The following is a 27,811-nucleotide window of genomic DNA, read 5'->3' on the forward strand; positions in this document are numbered from 1 at the left end:
GGGAGATTTGAAGTATTTAGGAAAGTACATTTCAGTATCACTTAAATTCCCAGTTCTGAGTCTGACAGACGGCATAATCGAGTGAACATCAAGAAACATGAAGTGGAAGAATTCCCTGTGATAAAAACTTTTATTTTGATAAAAAAATAGGATGCCCTTTCAAAACCTTACAATAACCAGCTTCTTCTTCTTAATCTTTGTTTATACTGTGTTATAGACTCAGGCAGCTGGAGACCTGAGAAACGAGTAATCATACCTGTTATACTTTGAAATGTGCTTGAAGACTGTTGCTTGGCATTGGAGCTTATTTTTGATGCCAGATGTTTTGCAATGTTTTGAAATATTACCTATGAAAGCATGACAACTAAACATTTATATAACTTAAGCTCACGCTGGTAAGCAAGAAACAAGAAATATCCATTTGTCAACAAGAATAGAGACCGCAGGAGGGAAGGTGCATTTCTGCAGAATAGAGTAGGCTGAAGAAGAGGAGGAGGAGGAGGTGCACGTGGCCCGGCCGATGGTTTGGTGAGACGTTAAAGTCTCACTCCGTGCTCTGTGAGAAGTAAGCAGCAGCGGTATGATGTAAATGTGGTGTAAAACCTTAGCTGGGCAGGTTTAGCTCGGCTGTTGCCTCAGGCTCGACCAGAAAGAAGGTGCGTTTCATCATGTTCTCCCCCTGAGATCAGCAGCACTGCAGACATATTTGCTCTGTGGAAACTTTGCCATCCTTTTACCTGGTAAAGAGTAAAAGATTACTGCAAGAATCTCTGATGTTTTGATGGTAAAGCAGTATCTGTTTTTATTTACGTGTCGAGAAATTTGTCAATTGTTTAATGTGAATATGAAAAACAGGAATTGGAAAAAAGTGTTTATAAAATGACATGATCACCAGTTAATTTCTTTTTCTTCACTTGTTTCCTGTGAGTGCTGCAAACAGTGAAGTCGTTTTTTATTCAAACTGTGGTGATCAGAGAAGTGAGTGTTAAATATTTTAGCTGGTTTCAGTCTTCCTTTCCAGCTCTCATCAAATAACTTCAACTGGAGGAATGAAAATCCAAACTTTGATATGAAACTTAGATTTCAGTGGTAAAATAAAGTCTTTGTCCCGTCGCCCCTAATCCGACAATCACGTTTCAACCGTCGTTGTTTTCTCTGTATTATTATTATTATTACCTCGCCTACATTATAAAGCACTTGGAGGCAACTGTTGGGGACTCATTTTCAGAGAAGCACCTCAATAAAATAGTTTGTTAGTCCAGTTTATCTGCAGACAGATGAATTCACCTTTGTTTTAAAGTTTGAATGAAAGGTGATATTTTGTAATGGTTTTAATGGTTTCTTATTCATCTTTCAAAAAGCCACAGACAGATGCTGAGGAACTCAAGCCTCCTCCCTCCCCTGTCCCCCCATGCCCTGTTCAGAAACCAGAGATCCAGAACCTTCCACCTGCTGTAACCAGCTCTCCCACACAACCAGAGCAACACCACAACACCACCTCTGAATCCCAGTCTTTCTCCAGCAGCAGCTTCACCTCAAACCCCGACACTGAGCTTGAATCAGCGCCGGCGCCTCAGCCGCAGGGCTCTGCGGACGAGTGTGACGAGCAGATAGAGAAGCTGTTAGAGGACGTCATGATGAGCCTGAACATCCTGCCCAGCTTGGAGAGTAACTGTAAGAAGTTGGAGTCGAGCCACAATGTTTGCCGAGTCCCAGTTTCGCAGGGTGACGCAGCCCAGGGTCGGATGGATCCTGTTGCCAGTGCAGCAGAGGTTGCTTTCTTTCAGGATTTGGAGTCGCAAAGCAACCAGACGTCAGTGGAGACAGGTAGAAGCTTTCTTTGTAAATACACATATATTTTTAATATCACATTATGAAATAGTTGTACAGACCCGTAGTAAGTTTTTTTTGTTTTCTGTATTTTTATTCTTTTGTTAAAGACTCCTTAGCATCTCTCCTCACTGCTCCACAGGCTCCAGGGTCTCATTTCTGGCCTGTTATTGTTTGTGGCTAGCAAACAGTTTTTAGGTCCATTACTGCCACCTTCTGCATGCAGTAGTGTATTACATCTTAACAGTATTGGGGTTGATTGTTTGTTTGTTTTTAAGTATTTTGAGACAAGACATTGATCAATTTTAGAATAAGGACTCAAAAATCCTGACCACCCCTCACTGCGAATGTACCGAAGTTTACTGTTCAGCATTTAACATTTATTGGTGATTTTTGTGTTTGTTTAGTTACATTTTAACAACATGTAAAGCCTTACAGTTTGTCTTTATTATTTTTTATACCTTGTTTTGTCTGAAACCTCAAACAGTTCTTCGTTCCTTGGATTAAACTTTTCAGTGTTTCTGCAAAGAAAATGAATTTGAAGAATTAACTGAGAGCAGGGAGCAGGTGGAAGAGAGCCTGGACAGAAGAGAAATAAAATAAAAAATAAAAAAGTCAGTAGAGGCAAAAAAAGAACATGTGTGTGAATGAGAGGGAGACGGGTGTAACGGTGAATCTGCAAATAGTAGAGGTACTGGGAGTAAAGCAGGTTTGTGGTTTGGAGATGGGCAAAAAAGTGCAGGAGCTGGATGTTGCACAGTTGAAGATGCTCAGATTTGATCTGGATGTGAGTAGGAGGGACAGCTGAGGCTGAGCAGTTTGTAGACGACTGTTTTAGACTTCTGTCCTTTTTATATTGATTTTAAAAAGGCAGAGGTGTATTTTCAGAGAGTAACACAGTAGGACCTTTTTCTTTCTTTTTTTTTTTTTAAAGCACATTACATGTTATTACAGAAGCAGACTGAGTTGAACCTGACTTAAGTCTCAGTTCAAGTGCTCTCACTGCTACCCGTCCTGCTGCCCTTCCTCCTCAGTTTTCAGGAGCTTATTAATTGGTACTTTTAATTGGATTTTTTGATTGTCACAGAAAATGTCTATAAAAATACAGGGCTTACAATTCACGTATTTAAGATGAATTGATAGTCATCCTTCTGCTTGCTCGTTAGGTATCCATTGTTGCTTTGCAGCTCCAAACCAGCCCAAGTTGATCCAGCAGCAGCAGCCGACTCCCCAGTGCAACCCAGCTGTCAGATCTTTATGGCAAATCGATGGATTGAGCTGCCGGGGTTTGCCGCCATTCAAAAGTCAAAATTCTCTGTATCCAGAAACAACCACAGGCTCAGCCCTGTCTTCAGCTTTCTCCACCAGAGGCCAGAAACTCCATTACCCAGCATTTCAGCCACCATCCTCACAAGATGATCAACAGAGTCTCGAGTTTTTGCCTCTGCCAAATGGAGATGGGACACAGTCTAAACCCACTTTTTCCTCACCTTGCATGGATGACTTGCGGCTTCCTCAGCGTCTCTCCCCATTAGAGCCAAGTTCATCTGCAGCTAAAGGTCAGCCTCTACTCAACAACTCAGCAAACCCTGAACACGATGTCCAGCAGCAGCCATCCTTACGTAGGAGACCCTGGCTCTCGGACAACGCTGGTTCACTGCAGTTTCCCTTTAGCAGCATCATTTGCACAGGTCATAAAAGTACATCTCCATCACCAGATCCAGATCACAGCTGCCAGTCAAAGCAAGAGCAGCAGGAGAAGGATTTGCATTTAACAAATAGAGGAACCAGTGCAGAAGGTTGCAAAGGGAATAGCTTGAAAAAGAGAGGAAAAAAATCAGCAGCAGAAGTAAAATCGTACTCCAGGAGGCTGAAGGAGAGTTTCAAATATAGACATGATGACTCTACAGGAGACGGGAGGAAGAGAAGGCGCACAAATGATCAACAAGACTCCACCGGTTCTTGTTCTGCGTACAAAGATTTAAAAGTCAGTGATGGAACAAAGAATTGTTCAGTGAGTTTGTCGAGTAACAATGTGCTATTGAAGGAAAGAGAAGTGGCTATCAGGTCTTCAAACGCACTATCATCTGGACTTCCAGGGAAACCCAGCAAAATGTTGCCCGTCATTGACACTGGGGAAGAAAAACCCTTTGGCACCAAGCAGTCTCGGATCAGGACCAGGGGCTTTATAAAAAAATCTCAAGAGGCAGCAAATAACACAACCCCACCTGAAACGCCTTGCATTTTCAAGCCTGTCGTCAGCAGAGCTCAGCTTGTGAGTCAGGATGGCGTCTCGCTCGCGAAAAGGAAACGTGGTAGACCCCGAAAAATAAGACCTGTAGAGGACTCTACACAAAGTGTTCCTGCCGTTGTTGAAAACAATGAAAATGTCGATAATGCGCAGGTCGACAGGGACTTGCCAAAGGAGCAGGAGGAGAAAAAAATGGAGAGGACGTGCAGGAAACGGAGGAGGAATGAGAGCGAGGTGGAGGTCAGCCCAGTGAAGAAGACTGCGAGTGTCGAGCACACTGAAAAGGCTGAAGAAACCAATAATGACTGTAACGTAAAACCAGGGACAGTGAATCAGCGGCACGTGGTCACTCTGAAGGACATTCAGAAGCTTATTAAATGGCAACAAGCACGAAGAATGAAGTCCAAACAGACCCAGGAAACACATGAACCTGCAACAGGCACAGATGGCATATTGGAGAAAGGAGTGGACATTAAAGACGGGACAAACTCTGAAGAACATCACAAAGGTTCAAACATCGCAGTTGATAAAAATCACAATCTTCTTTTGAGCCCGTCTGCAGAGACAAACAGTCGTATGAGCGAGAAGAGGAGTTTGGATGGTGATGAAGACCACCCAGTGTCCTTAGACGTTGTGGAAGAAGATGAAGTCAAGGTGACACCGGAGAGAGAGCGACCACTGGGAAGTCCTTATGAAGGTACTTTGAATTTTGCTGTTTCTGTTGCCATGGTAAATTAATTGGATTTTGTTTTGAAGGTTGTTATTCAGAATGAATGATTACATTGGTAGTATTGATTTTTCTGCTCTATGCCAATCACACAGGCACCTCCGAGGATGGGTTGGCATAGTGTGCTGTGGCTTCAGGCCATTTGTCTCTTGCAGATGGGAGTAAACTGTAAAAACACAGACCATAAACTGTCACGTTGGAGCTAAGGCACGGTGTTTGTGTCGCCCCCATGTGGGCTGACGCAAAGCCGCATAGTTTCACTTCAAGAAACCAAAAAACTTTTCTTAAAGTAGATGCAGATTTAGACATAAAAAAAGAGAAAAAACGAATAAAAAAACTGAATATCATTTCAGGTTAAACCTTGCAATAGAGCAAATTTACATTTTAATATTTTTTGTCTTTTTAAGTCTGCTCAGAATTTCAGTATCTGTTCAGACATCAGCTTTAATACGGCCATTTTTTTTAAACGTGCTGTTGCACGATCCAGTGCATGAACAACATGTACTTAAGTGCTGTTTGTCCTGCAGTCTGGTTGGACGGCACCTTCATTTCTCAGTGGATCTACTACATTACAAAAAAAATCTACCTTGGAAGGAGAATGCAGTGTTTTGTGTAGGAAACGCTGTAAACTTCTCTCTGTAGGCATGTGTCCATGTTTGCTTTTGCTATTTAGTTTCTTCCTTTTTTATGTCCTCAGTTATGTCACAACAGTGGGATGGCACTCGAGCATTTAAAGCATGCCATAAAACTTTCTTTCCATTTGGCTGTGCAGGTTCCTGTCATCTACTAGCTGTTATTTTCAAACTAACCACCTAACCCTGCTCCTTCCTGTGGAGGACCAAGACTAGGTGGCAGCCTGACCAGGTTGCTCTTGTTGCGGTCACCGTCCAACTCCAGGCCTCACGGGCAGGTGTCCTGCAGGTTTTAAATATCGCTCTGGGTCAACACACCTGAATCAAATGATTAGTTCATTTCCAGGCCTCTGGAGAACGTAAAGAGATGTTGAGGAGGTAATTTAGCCATTTAAATCAGCTGTGATGGATCAAGGACACATCTAAAACCTGAGGCCTGGAGTTCCACACCCCTGGTCTAGGTGGATGGACTTCTGCTCCACTGTTTTTGACTTCAGCTGGTGATTAAAGTTCTTGTTTGGTCTGGAGATGCACTGTGAGCTCAGTGGCCACTCGATTGAGATGATGCTGGTCCATGCTGGTGCGCTGAGCTCTCGAGGGCTGCAGAGCAGAACAAGAACAGAATCACTTGAAAGGCAGCTGATCTTGTGTTTTATTTGCTGACGGTGTTTGCAGATGAGACACTAACGTCAAAAGCTCACTGCTGGCTTTAGAGGCAGCTGACTATTGATCAGTTATTTATCATCGGAAAGTGTGAGTATGCCTCTTTCTGCTTGCACACAAACATGCACGCACATGCTCCTGCTACCCTCACAGTCTCCTTCTGTGGCACAGGGAAATCTGATACAACGGGGTCTCCATTCCTCAATGATGACTGCTCCTCTCACAGTGACACCCTCCTACCTGAAGAAAACACAGCTTTGGACTTCATGTTGCAGCCCTTGACCGTGAAGATAACCAGTACAGACAAAAAGGGAAAAGAGGAGGAGGAGGAGGAGGAGGAAGAAGAAGAGGTGGATGTTCTGGTTTGCTCCCCAGAAAAAGCATCTCAGACCAGAGAGTGTGAGGGGTTCCTCAACAACATAGACATGACTCCGAATGAAGATGAGGAAGATGATGTGAATGAGATTGACGTGACTGGAGACGAGGCAGAGTAACGTCATGTACGTGTGTATTTTCTACCCCGTCCAGTGGTCGGCTCTCACTCTAATGCTGTCTCTGTTCTGGTTGTGTTTATGTTCACATGTCACATGAAGTTGCGTATAAAGATTCATTTTTACATTCTTCACTTCATGTTTTCACCGCTTTGGGTTTTCGTTTAGTTCCTTCTGTATACGGTTCAAAAAGATGTTTCATTTCCTTTAATAATATTCTAAAGAAAAAGTTTCTTTTGTCAATTTTATAAATTTTACATTTTCAGCGAAATTGTCTGATGAATAGAGGAAAAGGCAGTTGAGTGGCCTTCAGTGATGTCCCTCTGTATGTTTCCATTGTGGAAAAGCTCTGTTGTTTTAAGTCTATATGTAAAACTGTTTTATGTACATCAGTACATAATATAATTATGGTTTATTAAACGTTTTCATGTGACCGCTTGCTTTCTTTAAAAAGCACCATAGCTGAACACAAGAGGGCACTACAGAATATACACTCACTGGCCACATTATTAGTTACATTTTGCTAGACTTCTAATTGGCATAGATTTAACAAAGTGCTGGAAATATTCCTTTTCCATTTTGGTCCATATTGACATGACAGCATCACATGTTACAGCTGGTTTGCTCCCCAGATTTATGAGCTACACATTTATAATGCAATACTTTGGATTGAGCTCTGGTATCTATGGAGGCCCTTTGAGTGTCTTGCTGAAGATTTGTACACTGTGGTCATAAAGGGATGGACTTGACACACAAAGCAAGGTAAATCTATGCTTTTATGTTTACACCAGAACCATCCAAATACTGCAGAAGAAACCGAGACGTCCAATTACGAAGCAGTTTTTTCCAACCCCAAAACCAAGCATCGGGTGGTTAGTTGAGTTACTGTTGCCTGCTCATCAGCTTGCAGCAGTCTGCCCATTTTCCTTTGTCCTCTGCCATCCACAATAAATTTTTACCCAGAGAGCTGGTGCTCACTGGACATTTGATCTTTTTCTGATCTCTCTGCATTGGAACATCTCAGAAGATTCAAAGCATTTATTGTCATGTGTACAAAGAAAAGCATTTCTCTGTACAATGAAATTCTTTCTCTGGTGTCCACACACATATGCCGGTTAATATGTACTAATAGATAAAATACAAATAGCATGAATAAATAAATGGAGACAGAAGTTTCAGAAATACAGAACAAACCAACTTTCTTCCTCATTCTGATGTTCAGTTTGAACTTAAGCAGGTTTTTTGTCCTTCACTTCCCTGTGAGGCTCTTATCTTACTTTGGACAAATAGAAATACACACACACACACCTGTAGAGGGCGCGCTTCCTGCTCCCTCCGCTTTCTGCTTTTTGAATCCAACTTTATTGTCACCGGAAGTGTGTGAGGGAAACGGCACACACGTGTTTTCGTGCAGGTTTGAAGGTTACAGAAGCAGCGGGTACTGCTCCTTGCTTGCTGTCCGGAGGAGAGGCTCAGCGGGACGGCGTGTTTGTGGTTCGAGACCCGGTGTGAGCAGAACTGAAGCGGAGCCATGGATCCTGTGAAGGCGCAGCAGCTGGCGGCGGAGCTGGAGGTGGAGATGATGGCTGACATGTACAACCGGTAAAGCCCAAACAAGCTAACCTCTCAGCTAGCCACAGCAGTCTGCTGTGAAGTGTCGCGGCTTTTATGTGTCAAACGTACATGTATTTACAGTGTGCCAGAATAATGTGCAAAGATAATTACTGTTTAGTGAAGTTGAGCCTGTACAGCTCATCGTTAATGCGAGCAAGTGTCCTGCTGGTGAAGCTCATTATTATAAAGGCCCACCAGCCGGCATGTTTAAGGCAAAGGGTGGCTTCTACTAAAGGCTGGCAAGGGTTAAATCCAGTGTGGGATAGCATTTATTTTAAAAAGAGCTATAGTGACTAAAAATTAAAGGCCTGAGTTTAGTGCTTAACTCACTGAATTTACTTCACATGTCACAATTTTACAGTGTAAGCACAGTACGGCTTTTTCTCATAATATAAAGATGTGTCCTTGTGTCATAACACAGTAATCTACTTAAATGCCGTCACTTGTGTAAGAGTACATTCATTCATATTAAGTTAAGTGGTTTTGATCACAAGTATTTTTATACTTGGAAGAAGCAGCACAGACCTGCATCTCTGAATGAAGAAAAGACGAGCCTGGTTAATATTTATCCTTTCATGACCTTGCACAAATTATACATTCATGTGCTTTTAATAAAGTCTTGCAGTTAAAATCCACTGAGTCAGATTCAGTCAGTTGCCAAAGAAAATAGTTTATGTACTTTTATGCAGGTGTTTTTGGCTTGAAAGAGACGAATAAATATACATGAGCAATGAGTTATGGGTTTGTTCAACCATTCAGATCAAGAAACAAGCAGTTTGCTTGCTTTACTTTTTTGACTGAGGTTTGATTGGCTCTTGGCTCTCTATCAGCTTACTGGGATTTTCTTCTGCAGTAATTTGATGGCGCCCAGTTATTGACATCACTCCATAAACCAAATACTAATGTTTGTTTACATTTTGTGGATGGAAGTGAGCAATAATTCTATCAAATTCTAGTTAAAAATTTCTCAACATTCATATGATACCTGGCAACATCTTAGAGCCATTAAAGATATGTTACTGGCCACCTGATTAGTGCTTGCTCATACGTGATAATTCCCCCTTTGCCTTTAGCATAGATATAAATAAATGGTGGAAACATTCCTCAGAGATTTTGGTCTGTATTGACGTGATGGCGTCACACAGTTGTTGGACGTTGTCAGATGGGCTGTTCTGTTTAGTTGGGTCTGGTGGTAGGCGAGGCATGTCATGTTTGTTTGTTATGTTTAGTATCTTTTCACAGGAAACATTTTGACACATCAGTAAGTTGATGTTTCAGATTTAGGGGATTGTATTGGTATCCCAATGCTGGCAGTACTTTTAGAAGTACATAGTGTAAAATGCCTGTTTTTAACAGTTTAACTGTTTCTTGTAGTTCACCACAACAGTGACAGTAACTGGGCCTTTCAGGCAGTTAGAGGCGTTCGTGGCTTATCGTCTGCCTTGTTGCAGTTTTTTGAATCCTGGGGCTGGATGTGAAGAACCTAACCAATAATTTTAATCGGGTTAAAGAAATAATCCACTGAAATGTGATTTATCAGGTCACCATCACTGTGTCTCCTAAGGCAAACGGTGATGGTGACCTGCAGAAGGAACTTAAGGCTTCTTCTGATGAGCATGGTGTTGTATTAAAAGACATTTGGCTAGATGAAGTGCTGTTGGATAGACTCATTCAGCAACATGAAATGAGAGGTTGATGACTTTCATGTGTTTTGAGTTTGGTCTCTTTGTGAATCTCCTGCAGTGAAGAGGAACTGGGTTTAATGTCCGTCGGTGGTCATGTGGTGTTTGTTGGGCAAGGATGTATGAAATTCTGTCCTCGGGGCTTATCCCTGTGAAGACTTTGAGGACAAAGGAAGTAATTAGTTGCCATTTAACTTTTTGCTAGTTCTTCTTTGAAGTATATAATTAAACTGAATCTGTGTCTCTCCCTGCTCTGATGAAGGATCTGTGTCAACACCGGGAAGCACATTTCTGCTGTGACATGAGCCAGAATACATTTTATTTGCAGAAATTCTAAATACTCTTCTTAAATGCACCTTTTCTTGACCTAAAAGTTGGTTAATTTAACATCTTTATGAAATTAAATAACTATTATATCAGGTCATATGAAACTATGAATTTTAAAAGGAGAGTATTCAGAGCCAACTTTAGGTTCACAAAATAACTCCAGCAGATGGCGCTGTTCTGTTTTACTAAGTGACTGTTGTAAGCAAGTCATAATGGGGACCCCACAATAAGGTGCTTATGCGTGAATATATCATGTAGTAACACGTTTGTTATGTTTTAAAAATGTATTTTTATCATCACTCTTAATACTGAAGAATCTTGACTGTTTCCTTCCTTTCCTCTCAGAATGACTAATGCCTGCCACAGGAAGTGCGTACCGCCACATTATAAGGAGGCAGAGCTGACCAAGGGTGAGTCGGTCTGCCTGGACCGCTGCGTGGCCAAATATCTGGACCTTCACGAGCGGCTAGGACGCAAGCTGACGGAGCTCTCAGTCCAGGACGAGGAAATGATGAGGAAGGCGGCTGTGGGGAGCGGATAGACGTGGATGAAGAAAACAAAGTGGAGAATGATGTGGGATCAAAAGGTCATGGGGATGGGGTTAGCATGTGTGGCTTCAAACAATGAGAGACTTGTATTTTAATTAAAGGGTGGGAAATAAAAAAAAAAAGTGTGGAGTTAATGCTGTCGAGGGCCCGCTGAGAGAAACTGCCTCTTCCTCAGAAACTTGGTGGATCAGCAGCATAAGGACATGTTGAAACTACTCACAGTGGACCAGACACTCTGGATCTTTTCCACTTTCTGTACGTTGAGCCTGGACTCTCGAAGTCACCTGAAAATCTGACTGAAAAGGAGAAAGGCCTCTGACGCGTAACACCAGAAAGCTAGAAACCAGAAATGTGACAGGTCCAGACAAATGCAAAGAATGATTCAACTTTAATCTTTATCTCAATTCACCCTTTGAACTGGGGTCAGATTTTTCTTGTTTGGTTTTGGAAGGCACTGAAAGTAAATATAGACTCTTTGCAAAGCTGCAGTTCAACCCGTGGAACTAGTTTATTTACAGTTGTCTGTCATGCAGACATGTCAGTCCTGTGCAACACCTCAGAAACAGCGAATCATGGGTCAGGGCATGCACAGAATTCATTATGGGCTGAGCCAAAATGTCTTTTTTGTACTATTCATAGTTTACTCTTTTGACCCTGGTTGGTTCTTTGTCTTTAACAGCTCAGATAAAAAAAACAAAAAACCAATGCCTGAACTTTGCTCATTTTGTCATGCTTGTGTAGACTGTTGTGCTGTGTGTCAGTGGACCATGTTTTAGTGTGCGTGTCTCTTTTTCTTCATGTTTAAACCACAGTGACACAGCTTTTCATCTGCACTGCAGAGAAGCTGCACAGTGTGCTGTTAACTCTAATAAAGCGCTGTCATCGTGCAGCCTAGCTTCATGAGTGTTGGAAGTATTTATTCTGGCCCTCACACGAGGTTTGTGGTATGGTTCGACTTCACTCTCGTGCAGTATGTGGACAACAGTGTGTGTGAATGAATATACAGTAACTATAAGATGAAATACAATGAAATCTCGAGTGATTATTACAGATACAACATAGTGTTTTTCTACATTTTGAAAAAAAAAAGGTTCTAAAAGTTTTGTTGATATGAAATTTTCTGTGAAGAATTCTGAAACATGATCACAGAACTCTTTCCTGGTTTAAGAAAAACTGCTTTACAACTTCAGGCCAGGGACGACCGCGCTCAAGGAGGGAGGCTGATTAACCATATCTACAATCAAGAGATGCAGATATAGAGGGTTTAAAACATGAAGCAAACCACTGGTTACACAAGAAGAAGAAGGCTAGATTAAACTTTGCAAAAAAGCATGTCAAAGATCCTGCTTGGCTAAAACTAAAAGTCATTATGGACAAGTGAAAACCTGAGCGTCGAAGGAGAGACACACCTTAAGATCTCAAACACGGCACCATCTGTCAGACATGGTAGAGACAGTGTTATAGTTTGAGCATGTATGGCTGGCAGTGGAACCGTGCCACTAGTGTTTATTTGTGACCAATAGAGCATGCTTTTCAGTTACTGAAGACAGAGAGAGCCACAAACAAGCAGCAACTGAAACCGGCTTTCAGCTTTCTATCCATAATGCAGGCAGTGTCTGGATCTAAAGATCTTTCTCTAGAATAAGTAAAGTTTGTGCATTTTTACTCCTGTGTACCAGCATGACGTCACCAGAGCAGGAACAGCAGTGCGTGTTATTTTTTATTAAATGTATAATTAATGAGTTCACTGCAGCTCTCGCACTCTGCAAAGCCATCTGGTGGGTCGCTCTGAATCAACCAAACCGAGCAAGTGTGAGACATTGTTGCTCCCACCGCTCAACAGAACAACACGTGTGATGTTATAACAGAACTGCAAACTGCGCAACTGAGACGGAATTATAATAACCGGTGGATTTCAAGCGGTTTGCTTCAGTATTAATTTTATATATCCCATGCCCCCTCCATCCCCAGCCCGTGATACCGCGCTTAATAATTATTAATAATTCTTTAAAAGTTCCGATACACACACACATGTCTGGTTTGCTATCCTCGTGGGGACATCCCATTGACATAATGCTTTCCCAAGCCGCTTACCCTAACCATCAAAAATGAATGTCTAATCCTAGTCATAAGCCTAAACCTAACCATAAACTAATTGTAACTCTAACCCTAAACTCACATTTTGAGCCTCAAAAATGCCTTCAACTCGTGGGGACGAACATTTTGTCCCCCATAAGTCCTCACAAAGACGTCTAAACATGTATACACACACACACACACACACACATACACATAGAGCCTGAAGGGGGCGTGTTTCCTAAAAGCGCGTCTGTGGCTTTAAGAGAAGCAGGCACAAGTGAGGAAGTGAAGATAGCTAACTTTCGTTTCCTCCACGAAACTTTTTATTTATACTGCACCTAATATAAGAAAGGAGAAGTAACGACAACAGGGTCTGAAAGGGACACAGGGGCGGGGATGTCCGTGTGTCTCTGTCCCCGTCTTCATTCTGCTTCAGCCCCGCTCCACTGACACGGTAAGTGAATTTCAGGGTAGATGGCAAAACACGGTCGTGATTGTTTTATGAACGTGGGTTTGACTGATAACTTTGAAACGCTGAAACGTCAACAAGACCCGGATGCAAACTGTCATGAAAGTAATAACAAGGGTCATAATATGACGCTGTCAAAGAAATCTGAAATAAGGGGTTAAACGCAGTTACACCATCCCGCACGGCTTTAACTTTCATAGTTTCCATACTGGGAAGGAAAAGAGAAGTCAGGCAAACAAAAGGCTTGTGAATGAGGCTGGTTTGTTAAGACAGACACGCTTTTCTGTCGATAAAGGTGTTTTGATGGATCACATCTGCTTTTATAAAAATGCAGTTTATAAATCTGGTCATAAAAAGTCATAAAACAAACAAAAGACACTTCAGTAATTATTACAGGAGAAGGAGGAGTCCATGAACTGTGAATGGTAACCTATAATAGTAAGAATAATATTAATTATGCAAAGGAATGTGATGTAAATACAATTTAAAAGAAACAAAGGAACACTTCTTGTATCCTATGCAAGTTCATTTTCTCTTGTTGGGGGTTTGAATCACCAAGTATGGTACTCACCACTGATTCGGCAGGTTTTTAATTCAAAAACAGAAAACTTTATCACTTAACAACTTAAACAAAGTGATTGCATGTATTTAAACTTCTGTTATTGACTTGTTGGCCTTTAATATGTGAAACATATGTCAAATGTATCCCTCATGAATGACATCAAGTTATTTTGAGCTACAAACAACATTCCTGTCACAATGTAGAAGCTGCTGTCAAAGCGACTTTTTTATATCCTTTATTTATTCGGTTGAAAAGCCTCACTGAAAGGAAACATGTTCTTTTAAAAAGTGATCTGGCCAAGAGGGCAGCAGAAACTGCAACAATTTAACATAACAGTTGTATAAAGAGAGTTCAATAAAACAGGACTTTAATCCTCACTGTACATGCACAATTAAATTATGGGTACTCCACACGAACTATGCAGGAGGATATAAATAGTAAGAGTAAACAGCAGAGCTGTACAGTCCAGAGGAATCTATACAAAACAACAAAAAAGCACAGTGGCCAAAAAGACCGAGTTGGTTATGATGTAGGTACAATAATGCAGACTCATAAAGATACTTGCAAAACAGGCCATTTCTTAATTTCATATATAACCTCTGTGTGAATCCTGTTCACCAAAGTCTGCCAACATACGTAAAGACATAAGACATCAAAACACATTGGAAACATTGGAAATCAGTTGTTGGCACAACACCAGAACTGGTTCAAAAGGTCCAGCATAAAACAGTGGACGGCTTTACAAGCGGAAAAAATGCAGTGATGTCATAAATGTCACCAGCTTTTTATAAAATGCACTGCAGCTTGTGGTGATTCCAGTATTACTACAGAGGCATACAAATGTAAGAAGAGTTGCAAGTTTTAGTTAGTTTTAGTTGTTTAGAAACGCTGCAGTCGTTTAGCTCCAAAAACACATGTGAAGGTTTTGGACTTTTGTAGCTGCACCGTGATCGGCACGCGTAATAAACGTGCAGCTCACGGTGCACGGGAAGGTCAACCTGCCATACTGCTCTGGACACACAACTGAAACTGAATTTCTTTAAACAACATCACACACTGCTCGTCTTTTTTATGTTTCATTAAATGTGAATATTTTGTTGGACTTTTACGTATAATAATTTCACTTGAAATAAAAACTTGGATAAAATAAGTTAAACAGTCACGTGTTAAAGTACTCATTCAGCTAGTTTTTAAAATAAATGAAAATATCATATCCTGATGTGAATGTGAGTAGTCCCTTATCTGAACATATCCTCTATATAACTGCCACCCCCTATTCTATGATTTCTTAATATTTGTATTAAAATAGCTTTTCAAGCTTTAAAACGTTTTGGCACGTTGTGTTGAGAAACAATTAAGAGGAAGTATGGCTTCTGTAATGCTGCTTCTGTATGCATTTTTGTGAATTTTAACACAATCTCACTTTATAACGTGTTCAGTTTTAAAGCTATAAATACATGTGCTAAAGTTAGCCAGTTTTGTTTTGTCTCAGAGTACTCAAAACAAAAATAAATGAACAAAATACTTAAAAATAAATCTGAAAATGCATCTAAAGTGATTTGGAGTCAGGTGTGTTTGATACAACATTATAGTAATTACACTAATGATATTTACGTCTGCAGTTAATTTGATTCTGAAAACTTTAAGCATCTATAATTAGAGTTTCGTTCATGTGCAGCAGCTTGAAAACCACGGTGGCTGCAGGTGGCCGATTGGTTTCGATGATGGCACAAGGTGCAGTGAAGTATTAATATAGCGTGCTGCTTCTTCTGGTCACCAGATGGAGGCAACTGGCGATGAAGCTTTGATCCCTCATGATGATCAGTTTGTTGTGCCTCCAAATGGCAACGTGAACGAAATGCTCAATGTGGACCACGAAGACAACATGCAGGGCCAGGTAAGCTCAGCTGATTTCAGAGAACCTTCATAAATCCAGCTTCTCTGGTTATCAGTTTTGGTGTACTACGGATCAGAACAATCCTATTTTAATTTGATAAACACGTCTCTGCCTCTGCTTTTTGTCCTTCTTTCTTTAGATGGAGGAGTTTTTGGGCCCACAGGCAGATTACAACGAGGAGGAGGAGGAGAAGAAATACTATCGAAGGAAGAGGCTGGGAATCATCAAGAATGTTGTTGCAGCCAGTATTGGAGCCATGATTGTGTACAGTGTGTACATGGGTGAGTTTCCCTGAAGATGGGGTGCTGAAACTGGCAAACACAGACAGGGTAGCTTGAATACTCGTGAACATTTACTGTACCTGTACATGTGTGCAACAGGCCTCCTGCAGATGCAGTTGATCCTCCACTACGATACGACCTACCGTGAGGTAAAGTACAGCAACCTCGGCCTGCAGGACATCGACCAGAAGATGCTGATGGGGATTAATGTCACACCGATCATAGGCCTCCTGTACACGCCTCTCCTCATCAGGTAGCAACATAAACCCAAGTTTTAAAACATGTCTTTATATAAATGTTCCTGCTCTTCCTTTAAACACCCTGTCTCACATCCAGGTTTCTAGGTACCAAGTGGATGATGTTCCTGGCTTCGGGGATCTACGCTCTCTTCGTCTCTACAAATTATTGGGAGCGTTACTACACCCTCGTTCCATCGGCTGTGGCCATCGGTGTGGCCATTGTGCCCCTGTGGGCCTCCTTGGGAAATTATATCACACGGTGAGAAAGAAGAAGTAGAAGTTTGGGTGGGTGGAAGTGCTTCCTTAACCCTTGCTGCGTCTTAAGATTTATAGAAATAAAAAACAAACAAACAAACAAAAAATCCCCTAAAACTATAGTAACCTTTCAGGATATTCTATTCCAGTGAAGGAAGTAGAAAGCTGCTGTTCCTCTTGCCTCATTCATTCTTTTAAAAGCGAGCCAATCACGGGCCGATCAGGTAAAACAAACTAGCAGAAAGAGCAAGAAAGTCTCCATGGGAGGCACAATACAGTGCTGTAGTGGGCTTTATCAGCAGACTTTTAGATGAGAAAGGACGGTTGAAATCTCAAAAAACAAACAAACAATACCTTATAAAAAGGCTTTAGTGCGGCTCTTCAGTTCATCCTCTGTGAGAAACACGCCGTTTCAGCTCCTCTCTCTAGTCTCTATCCCAGCTTTTGTCTGAGTTGCTCATGAGCAGAAGGTTTGAACAGCAAATGGAGGCCTCTGTGGTCACAGCCAGATCCATGTGCCACAGTGACATCAAACAGCCAAGACTACAGTAAAAGTGTTTAGAGCAGTCTGAAGCCCTAAACACTTTTGGCTCACAGGAATTGTTTGTTTATATGCAGACATTATTACTTGAAACTAAGTGTTTATCAGAGCAGCTACAGGATTTAACAGAGCGACAGAAGAAGATCTCAAGTGTAGGCAGTAGTAGAGCTCTGTAAAGAACATTTTGCTATTGTAGCTCTTCAAGCAAAAATGGGACTCCTGGAGTTTTAGAGCCTGGCACAATTTTCCTAGTAGCTAATCGAGCAATGCTCCATATTTCTGCTAGATGTAAGGTCTAATGTTTACATGTTTCATGTGGATGATAAGAGCTGCTGCTTTATGAAGACACTGAATACCTGTCCCTACTTCACGTGTCCCTCCGGCACAACAAAACTCTCAGAAAGCATCATCGAGTGAGCATTATTTAAAATGTCTTTTCATCAACAGATGTAACAAAACCTTATATCAGTTTAATCAACAGCAGACTGAAAGAACAATTTACCAGGCTCTTTGTTGTATTTCTTTTGAGCCGTGCTGCGCTGACTACAAGCTGAGATCTTTTTTCTGTCACCGCCTGTTCAGTTTGTATTGATCTTTCTTTTTATTATAAATGCTGCTGGCAGAATACTTTTTTTTTAATGCTCTGATGTGTTTTTGCCTTTTATGAAGTCGCTAAATCCTAAAAGAGGAAATGTGAATGTAAAGCTTGTTCTCGGGTTCTTTACACCTCCTGAATATAGAGCATTTATAGGGCAAAGCGTAGTTGTTAGTGTGAAACAGAGACAGCCTATGTGGTTTTGATCAATTTAAACACTTCATACACAGAGACAAGGGACTCGTGTGATTAATTGAAGATAAGTACAAAATAAATGCCTCTAAATTTGTTTTCTAACACCATAAACACTCTCATATATGCGCAGGATGGCACAGCAGTACTATGAATGCGTCAACTATAAGGAGGAGCACGTGCAGGAGCAGAAGAAGCTCCCAAAGGGAGCGTGCCACAGCTATATCATCGTCTTCCAGTCGGTCTTTAACATCATTTTCAATGTGAGTCCCTCAGCTTTCCCTCATTAATGATGTAATTAGTATCATACTGTTTGCTGGACAAATGGGCAAACCTTTTTCTTTTCTTCTGCGTCAGCTGAGTTTTGTCTTCGCCGAGTTCCCCATGGCCTTCGTCCTCAACAGCGCTTACCTCCATGATAACTCCCACGTCCTCGCCCAAGTGAAACACTGCGGTAAAGAAACTTGCCTCCTCACTTCCAGTAGCGACTCAGTACAGATACACCATAATAAGCTCGGGACAATAAAAGTTAAATTTACTTCCATGTTAATATTAAGAGGAAGAGTATGGGAAAAAGGAATGTTTATCAACTTTTCAACTAAATCCATCATCATTCCAAAAAAAGAAATCAATCTATCCTGTTAATTGTGAGGCTGTCATTTAAAACCAGTTAATTCATGTAACTTTTTCTATTTATAACAAATTATATTTTAGAGATTTTAACTCCCATCCCTGCTTTTTATTTTGTAAAAACACATGAGGAAGTCCATCAGTCTTCCCGTCTTACTCTTTATTAGTTCCCCTAGTGCCTTGTGGAGTGTTTGGAGGATTCAGAGTAATCATAGACAAACACTTTGTTGCTCGAGTGTTAATATTGACTAGGCAGAACGTAATTATTAAAAAAAAAAAGAAAAGAAAAAGCTGACACAGCCACTTTGTTACCTGGTTTAATCCAAGTACTAAAAGTAAAATTAGCAAGAGGCTTGTAAAAGAGCCACACATTTCTCTCAGAGACCAAACCACGGCCAAACCTGGAGGCTCGTTATCTCACCAGGTGCTGGAAACAGGTTGAAATATCCACACATTGTTCTGTGTCTGCTGGATTTGTGAATTTCAAAAAGCAATAAAATGTCAATTTGTATTTTCAACTTTCAGCGCAAATTTGAAATCTGATGTTCAGTACTCAATCTTATCTACAAAGACTGCTAGTGATGTAATGATTCAGCCTAATTATTCCACATGTCAATGATCCCTGCACTGCCAGTGCAGAAAAAAACTGGATAGAAAAACACATCATGGGTTGGTCTCCCCAGAGCCTGAACCTCAACATTATTAAAGCAGTGGGGATCATGTTGACAGAGAAATGAACAAAAGGCAGAAACAGCCAAAGTAGAGCTTTGAATGTCCTTCAAAAAGCCCACAAGCTAGAACTGTTCAAGCAGTTTTTGCAGGTTCAATAAATTGCTGCATGCCTCTAAGATTTTTGCACAGTACTTTCAGTACTAGTTAAGCACCATGATCACAGCTGCTTTTTTAAAATCAGCAGTGCAAAACTAAACAGGTGGTAAAAAATAAAAATAGTTGGTAACATTGGTATTATTCAAAATGAAACTTAAAGAGAAACATCACCAACTGACAGGCTGTGTCACAGTTTCCCCATTCAGATGTTTTCATTAAGTGGAAGTAGGTTTACTGGCTAAAAAACACACATTTTAACAGTAGGAGGAAACAGACCTGAGGTAGAGGATCACATGACTGTAGCTGACCTCTTCGATTTACATCACAACTGCATAAAGAACTTTGTTTTCTTCAGTCTGCAGCTCTGTTAGGTTTTATTAAATCAGCATTCCTATCTGCCTTTCATCCACTCAGACTTTTAAAGCATTTTTGTAATTTTATAAAGTACGGCTGCAATAAAAGTCTGTAAAGTACAGTTTGTTGCTTAAATGTACAGACAGACACTTTAACAGTCTGTAGGATTAACACAGGCTGTTTGGCTGACATCAGTTATTTTCTAATTTCTTTCCTGTCCCTAAACCAGGTGCTAAAGTCACCGGATTGATCCCCGGCTTCAACAACACCGTGCTGAAAAAACTGCCAAGCTCCATGCTGCTCATCCAAGTGGAGAGCGTGCTCATGGGCTTCGCCTTCCTCTCCATGATCATTGTAAGTTCTCTTCCTACACAGGCACATAAACACGTGGACTCGAGGTCATTCAGTTTGTTTAGGTGTTTGTTTTCTAATTATCTAGACAGGCTTTGTATAATCTGTGTCGCTGTTTCCTGTTGTGACGTTCTTGCAAAACAACAATAAAACATCAGCATTAAGTAGTCACTAGACAAGCATATAAAACCAAAACAAAGAGCAAATTACTGAGAGAAAATTGAATTGGGTACCCAAAAATGCTCTGATGGAATTAACACCGAGCTGAAACGGTAATCTTATTCTTATAAATCCCCGTGTACATCACTTTCTCATTAAAAGATAAATGTAAAAATGCTCTGAGGAAACCATTTCAGATGGAATTACATGTGATAAAAGTTTTCTTAAGAATGTTTGGATTTACAGAGAAGAGAAATTAATCCTTAGATAATATCAAATCTTTATAAAGAAAGGAAAACAATTAAGCCTTTTTCAAACCTCTATTGATGTCTAAAATATGGCATGTTGTGTGCAGCTGAGAACCTCTCTCACAGTTAGCATGTGTAACCCACGAGAAGCTATAAATATTCAATAAACAAGACGTTCAGATTGATGTTATAAAAGAAATCACAGGAGAGCTACCGTAAAGCTAAAGCTGCAAACTATAAAGCGTAAACAGAGAAGCAGCAGAGCGCCACAACTCCAGGCATCCCCAAAGATAAGGTCTGTGGGGGTCTTGTAACAGAGTTGATTACGACATTCATTAGCTGTAATCTTTGTGCTTGAATGTTCTATATTAGTCGTTTTACAGTATTCTATTATTGTTAGGCTCACATTATACCATGTAGGGTGATCCAATCAGACGTTTTATAACCGTTCTTGTGGCTACTTGCAAGATATGAACAAAGCACTGGAAAACACCTCAGACCTCTGGTATTTAAAGTCAGTGAATTGGGATTCTTGTTGGGAAGCTAGCATCCATTTGGCTTACAATTTGTTCGAGGAATTGCTGGAAACGATGAAAGTGATGAGACTAAACTAAAACAAGCTAATAGATGCTAAAACACTTTTTCACTGGCTTTAGTCTGTACCAACTGGGTACCAGCTGCTAGTTTAAGAGCTAATGTTGCTCTCAGGCATCTGTTGTGTTTGTTCTATTCTTAGACATTTTTTAAAACCTCACCATGGGACAAAAACAAACTGAAGCACAAGCTCCATTGAAAATGATTCTGAATAAAGTGATCTCTGTGTGCTGCTACTCACAGTTCCTCGGGCTGTGTGGGGCCGCCTACCGCCCAACAGAAGAGATCGACCTTCGCAGTATAGGCTGGGGAAACATCTTTCAGCTGCCTTTCAAACACCTGAGGGACTACCGCCTGCGGCTGCTCTGCCCCTTCTTCATCTACAGTGGATTCGAGACACTGTTTGCCATCTCTGGATTCACCCTGGTACTAAACTCATGCAGATTGTCTGTACAGTAGTTTAAGTTTGTTAAAGAGAAACGGAAATACAGATGTAAGGATGTAGGATTTAAGGATGTCATGAGAGAAAGCAGAGTTGTGAATCAGGTCATAAAATGTTGAAAGAATGTGTCTCCCCCCCCTTCTTTCTCAACAGTCTTACGGTGTATGTGCTTTGGGTCTAAATAAACTGTGGCTTCTCATCGTCGTCTACGGCCTCTCCGCCTCCATCTTTTCCTCCCTTAGCCTTTCCCTCTTACGGCTTCCACGCTGGGTGTGTCTCATCAGTGGTGCTTTTGTGCATGGAGTGCTTGTGGTGGTTCTCATGGCATTTTCTCCAGAGCCGAATCGCTTCAAGTATGAGGGCCCTCTACTAGTGATCTCTGCGCTATGGGGACTCGGCACCGCCCTGAACAAGACAGGCGTCAGCAGTGAGTATCATCCATGGTCTCTGTGTTTGCATGTCTTCAGCTATGACACGCGACAACATGAGTTCCTCTGTGTGTTCCAGCCCTACTCGGAATGCTGTACGCTGAAGAAAAGGAACGCCTGGACTTTGTCTACACCATCTATCACTGGTGGCAGGCAATCGCCATCTTTATAGTCTACCTTTGGTATGGTCTTCCTATGAGGGTATGTGACTCGGTGTTTATGTCGTTAGTTTTTCCCTCCATTTTTTTGTTCCTAGTCTAACCTATTTTTTTCTTCACTTTCCTTTAAGGCAAAACTTTCCATACTACTAGTCACTTTGTTGCTGGCTTGCTGTTGCTATTGGGTGATGGAGCGGCGCCTGGCCAAGAGAGTGCCATTCAGACTGCCTCGCATCCCTCGGCCACGACACAAGGTAACTAGTCAGTCCATCGAGGATCAATACATGAATCTGGTCTTTGTAATGAGCCCTTTTCAAACATGATCTCTGCATGTTTTCAGGAAAATCAAAGTTGTTTTGTCACGTTCCACACAGCAGGAGAGTTTGTCCGACATGTTTTCTCTCCGAAAAAAAAAACCCCTGATTAGAGCATGCAGGGAGCTGGGGACATGATAAACTCAGTGGGAACCTTGAGAGGTTTCTTTGCGCACACAGTGTGTTATAGTCTTTACCTGAAGTATAAGGTGACGCAAGGTGTAACATGAATAGTGGGCACTAGAAAACTTTAAGTCAGAACTAATGGACAGGCCTCTCCTCTGCTATAAATCATTATACGTCAACAAGTTATATAATTAAAGAAGGAAAAAGGGGAATAAAATGAGGAAGCTAGACTTCAGGGTCTCCAAGGTTTGACCCCTGGACCTCTGCTCCAACACCGCCACCAAAACCATGAAAAAAGAAAAAAAGAAATCGGAGCTCTGTGTTAAAAACATAAAAACATTGAAGACTATAAACTAATTAGGCTCTGCTGCTACTCACAAACACAGGAAAACAGTTTAGAACATGGCAGAGAACCCCTACCAAGCTTCCACATTCTTACAGGCAAAATTACTCAAACATAACAAGACAGAGAAGTTACCCTAGGTCACGTTTTGAATTTTACTGAGCTCATCCCGAAAACACAGATCACAGTGGCCAGTAAGGAGTGGTTTAGTAGTGCTGGATCGAAGTTGCAGTTTCATTAATGAGCAGAATGCTGATCAGCTGCTGCACTCAGGTGTGGCATGCTTTTCTCATTTTTCTAATTTCATCTCCTCTGTCCTCCATCCGCCTCCTTGTCCCCTTGAAATCGGTCTCAGTACATCACGCTGGAGGATGCCTCAATTCCTAAAATCCACCTGAAGGGCAGAGGCTATAATTGAAGATGCACACGTGAAGTGTTTTCACTGTCAATTTATAAAACAGGCACCGGCACGCAGCTGGAATATGCAAACCATGGCCACAGGGGCACTCTTTAAAACCTTGTATTCATATGTTGTTTCAGTCATTTAATTTCACCAGACTCTCTGCTTGTCATAGATTCTGTGTGCGTGGTTAAAAGATAATTCAAAATCTTGTCACATTGTGCCATGTTATCAATTTAATTAAAAGTGTCCCTAAATATGAAACGTTCTGAGCACTGTTAAACCTCACGTAATAAAATACAGCTGTAGCAATTTATTATGCAGCTGTGACCAACTTCATGTTTAATTCACATTTAATTGACTGTAAACTGAAGCTACGCAGCGAGGATCTCATTTTGCTACCTGACTCCAACTTCTCATGTTCCTTCGTCATCTCATCAACATGAGTGGAGTCGAGTATGTCGACTTTTCTGTGGACATATTATAGTGGCTTTAAGATAAATTAGTTTAGATTTAAGATATACTTAGATATTATACATAAATCAGAATAAAAATATTCTGATTGATCTGAATTTTTGGTTTTGCAATAAGGCAGCAGGCAAAAAATAGTCTGTTTAAAGAAGATTAAATACAGTGTTGTTTATCAACTACACCACAAACTGAGCAGTGACGCATTTTCTGCACGAGCTGTCATCGTTTCTTTAGATTTCAACAACAATCAGAGTCTTTCTGTGATATGGAACTGAACATATCATAAAGGTCTCTGTGGGCCTTTGGGAGGTGGCTGTGTTTGTAAGCAGACAATACAGGCAATTAGTGCATGTTACCGTATTTGACAGACATCCATGCATATTCTTGTATTTCTGATCATCTGACAAAAATGAAACCCTAATTAAGAGGCAGCTGATTATTTTTCTTATGCTCTGGCTGAAATTACTTTGGGGCATGCCAAAAACTCCCCCATGCAGTCTGTAAAAACTTTTTCTTTGAAGAGGAATGAGTAGATATAAGCTCATTATTTTTCCCTTTTTTTCCTTCATTTTCTTTTGTAGAAAAAAAACTCACACCAAAGGCAACTTAGTTTTTCAAACGTTGTTTACAGTTATCTGCAAATGTATGAGCAGTATTACCCATGAAGGTGTCCTTTAGGACAATATCTGAAAATAATATTACATGTCTATCAAGTCCGTGCCACTATTTAAACATGTGCGAAGTCACTGAATACACATGGTTGTTGTTATATTTGTATTATATTCTATGCATGGATTTTGCTGTGTATAACAGTGACCTATCAGAAACAAGTATTTGCACACAGAAAATCCTTGAGATGGCATTTTTGTGGATTCAGTCTGATTTATTTTGCTGACTCCTTCTCTGTTGATTTTAGATTTTAGCCTTTCACGCAAAAATATAAAAAGGCGCTTCAATCAAGCTTTGAAGGATCTTATTTGTTTTACATTAAAGTAAATGGAAGTTTTATTTTGAGGTTTCTGAATGATGGCAGACCAAAAGAAGTAGATAGAACAGGCTGTTGAGAGATTGTCTGCTTACATAAGCGTTTTATATAAGTAGAATATAGCGTTTTGTTATGTGGTTAGATTAGAATTGCTAAAAACTGATTTGTCCTTCTTCTGGAAGAAGGTAATCCAAGGATCAGTGCATTTTATTGTGAAAAATGCTACTGCATACTAAGCTAGAAACGGGTTTTGACATCAGAGCAACTAATTCAACTAATTCTTTTTGTCCTCAGGTCAAAGGTTACCGCTACCTGGAAGAGGACAACTCCGATGAGTCCGACTCGGAGAGGAGCGAGGAGGACGACAGAGAAGATGAGAGGAAGGAAGACGACTGTGATGTAGTGCAAAATTTGGACGGGGAGGAAAGGGACCAAGAGGGTTGGTATCAGGGAGCTAACTCACCCAGAGCCAGGAGAAGAGGAGCCGAGGGCCGTGGACAGGACGACGCCCGTGTGAACGAGAGGGACGGAGAGATATGAGAAGAGGAGAGGAAGAGTTAAAATAGCACTGGACGCTCTTTTATTCATTAATATTTCTGTAAATTTTTGTTTTTCAGTGGAAAATATAAAAATTAAGAAAAAGCCCCGATAGTTTATAGTTTTCTAACTTTGAAGGAAAGCTATAGGTAACTGCTTAAGTGAAATTACAATCATCAATAAGAAAAGTACACCAGCTTTAACGGCTATATTGTTATAACACATCAGCATATTCTGGATAAAACCAAAAAATTGAGTCCTTTTTCTTTCTATGTAGACTGGCTAACCAAATGATAAGTGCAGAGAGCATTTCACTTGCTTTTGTGCTTCTTCTTCATCAGAATTTGTTGTTTATTATTGAAAAAAAATCTGCATAGAAAGAGTTGAAAGCAAGCGACAAAATGAAGGAATTGATTTTCTGAGTTTAATCACAAGGTGAAGCGTGTTTTGATAGAAAAACAAGCCTGCCTCTTGTAAGCAACATAAAAAACGCCCATATTTGTTGTTTTAATTCCTTATAATTTCAGTATTTCATTTAATAGTGTTTGCACATTAGTCAGAGAATCTGGAATCACACAAGGCATTGTCAGAAGCTGTCTGCTGTGAGATGCAGAAGATGAGCTTGAATATATGTTTGATGAAGTGCAGCATTCAGCATGTGCGTAGTTCAGTCTTTTATGACTAATCCCAGTAAGGTATAGATTTTAGAAATCTAAAATAATATTCAGAAACAAACAAACTGAAAGGACTACAGCCACACGAGCTATATGCTAACATTAGCATGTAGCCCTGCAACATTACTTGCTCCATCTTGGTTTGTAGCAGGTGATACGGTGGGCATTCCAGACACTAGTTGCACAGTGCATGTTAAAGCTGAGAGTACATTAGCATTGTGTCTGTGAACTCTGCTCTGCTAATAATTGCTAGAAGTTGCCGATTAGCCGAAGACGATGCTAAGTCCAGATGAGGTTCATGCACTCTAAAATAAAGTGCTACAAATGCAAACCCACTAATTCCATTCTCAAAGGGACATTAGATGAAGAAACACTCATACATAACTTAGTGTTTTGTACAGGTCAAAACAGTAAAGGGCCAAATATGCTTTTTGAACCTGCATATACATACAGTATCATTTCAATATAGTATCAAAGGGTCTAACATAGAAACCTCTTTGCTCATGCAGTAACTGCTTTTCTGTGCTGAATGATTATTTCTAATGACGGCTAAACTCCCAAAGATGTTAAAGTGTAGGCTATTTAAAAGATGGATGTGAGTGCCTTGAAGACATCCTTTGTTAGTGGAGTCCCCTTTAGAGCCCTGAACTCAATATTATAATCATAGGCATTATCATGTTTTTATGTTTTCTGAAAAAAAAAAGAAAAAAAGAAATCGTGATGTAACAAGCAAGAGGTAGATCTGACAAAGAAACACTATGGTCGTAAAGTAGGGACTTGACACAATGTCTCCATACCCTAAAGCTTACTCAGTCTATTTTAGTTTAAGTATTTTTAAAAACAGATCATCATGCTTGAAAGTGTTTGCTGTGGTCACAAATGGAGTGAGCATTACAGTCAATTTCTTTCAAATGTTAATATATTGGACAATACTTTGGAGCCAGAGGAGTCACCCTCTGCTGGCCATAAGAAAGAATACGAGTTTAAGGCACTGCGGTTCCTCTGGACTGGAAACTTACGTCTAAGTTAAACTGTTATTCAATCTATGGCTGGTTTGCCGTCATGGCATGCAGAAACACTTGCTGTAACTTCACCATCATAAATTTCACCTGCATCAAGTCAGCTATTTGCCTTGTAAACGTGAGGGAATTCTGCACATCACTGTGCAGCCTTTGCTGTGTATATATACCAAAACTTCTTCTTACTGTGCCTCTTTTACTTAAATGTCTTTTGTTTTACTCTGTTTTTATGTTTTCCGAGGTAACTTTAGATTTACTGGACAGCACTCTGTATTCCCTAACTGCAAGCCTAGGTGTTTTCATGCAGAAACACCTAGGCTTGCACCTTATAGATATATATATAGATAGTAAGGTTGGATGTACTTGAACCACAGCAGCTCTATTCATCAAGGTACAGATTTCTATTTTAACCAACTGTAGGAGGAAGGAATGTAATCAACATCCTACGGTGGATGTATAACATTTAATTCAACTTTATATGGTATTGCAAGTGTTTTAGAGGGCTTAGCTGCATTATCGCCGTGCTGATGTTTTTCAGTTTATGTAATTTCTGACCCTGAGAATGTATTTTGTGCTTTTCTCCAGTATAAACATGCAGTTTTAAGTAAAAAGATGTGCTGAATCAAACTATTGTTGACTGTGATGTTTACGTCTGACAAGTGGGTGGTGTGTTGTCAAAGTCACTGACTTTATATTAAGGTAGTGGTGACAGCTAGTCATTGCCATGGAAACCTGAAAATGTAACCAGAGTGTAACCAGTACAAGGAACAGCAAGACTGAAGTAAATTGGCTTGCAAATATTGTCACACAGCATATTTTTTTTTATAAATAATAGGCTACTTCAGTGCCACACGAGGTATTTATCACTTGTCAGT

General features: G+C 40.5%; 3 protein-coding genes across 6 annotated transcripts in view; all 3 read left to right on the forward strand.

Annotated features, from left to right (window-relative positions):
• Window positions 1-7,018, forward strand: part of LOC102199475 (uncharacterized) — a 12,950-nt gene extending 5,932 nt beyond the window's left edge. For 3 of the 4 annotated variants that reach the window (XM_005737382.2, XM_005737381.2, XM_005737383.2), the window contains 3 exons: window positions 1,362-1,827; window positions 2,997-4,778; window positions 6,275-7,018. In XM_005737382.2, the coding sequence (XP_005737439.1) occupies window positions 1,362-1,827; window positions 2,997-4,778; window positions 6,275-6,597 (2,571 nt within the window). In that variant the 3' untranslated portion in view covers window positions 6,598-7,018. Of the gene's footprint in view, window positions 1-1,361; window positions 1,828-2,996; window positions 4,779-6,115; window positions 6,194-6,274 lie in introns of all 4 variants that reach the window. The other variant, XM_005737384.2, reaches the window with a different exon arrangement.
• A 926-nt stretch (window positions 7,019-7,944) lies between these two features.
• Window positions 7,945-11,665, forward strand: timm10 (translocase of inner mitochondrial membrane 10 homolog (yeast)). Its single transcript, XM_005737385.1, has 2 exons — window positions 7,945-8,196; window positions 10,563-11,665. The coding sequence occupies exons 1-2, from the start codon at window positions 8,126-8,128 to the stop codon at window positions 10,756-10,758; spliced, it is 267 nt and encodes an 88-aa protein (XP_005737442.1). The 5' UTR covers window positions 7,945-8,125; the 3' UTR covers window positions 10,759-11,665.
• A 1,441-nt stretch (window positions 11,666-13,106) lies between these two features.
• Window positions 13,107-27,563, forward strand: unc93b1 (unc-93 homolog B1, TLR signaling regulator). Its single transcript, XM_005737386.2, has 13 exons — window positions 13,107-13,298; window positions 15,656-15,772; window positions 15,912-16,053; window positions 16,153-16,306; window positions 16,390-16,551; window positions 18,009-18,138; window positions 18,233-18,329; window positions 19,917-20,041; window positions 21,283-21,465; window positions 21,635-21,908; window positions 21,989-22,110; window positions 22,199-22,321; window positions 25,001-27,563. The coding sequence occupies exons 2-13, from the start codon at window positions 15,656-15,658 to the stop codon at window positions 25,244-25,246; spliced, it is 1,875 nt and encodes a 624-aa protein (XP_005737443.1). The 5' UTR covers window positions 13,107-13,298; the 3' UTR covers window positions 25,247-27,563.
• The last annotated feature ends 248 nt before the right edge of the window (window positions 27,564-27,811 follow it).

The sequence above is a fragment of the Pundamilia nyererei genome, unplaced genomic scaffold (genome assembly GCF_000239375.1).
Source record: "Pundamilia nyererei isolate P.nyererei 1_Seehausen unplaced genomic scaffold, PunNye1.0 scaffold00075, whole genome shotgun sequence".
Classification (NCBI taxonomy): Eukaryota; Metazoa; Chordata; class Actinopteri; order Cichliformes; family Cichlidae; genus Pundamilia; species Pundamilia nyererei.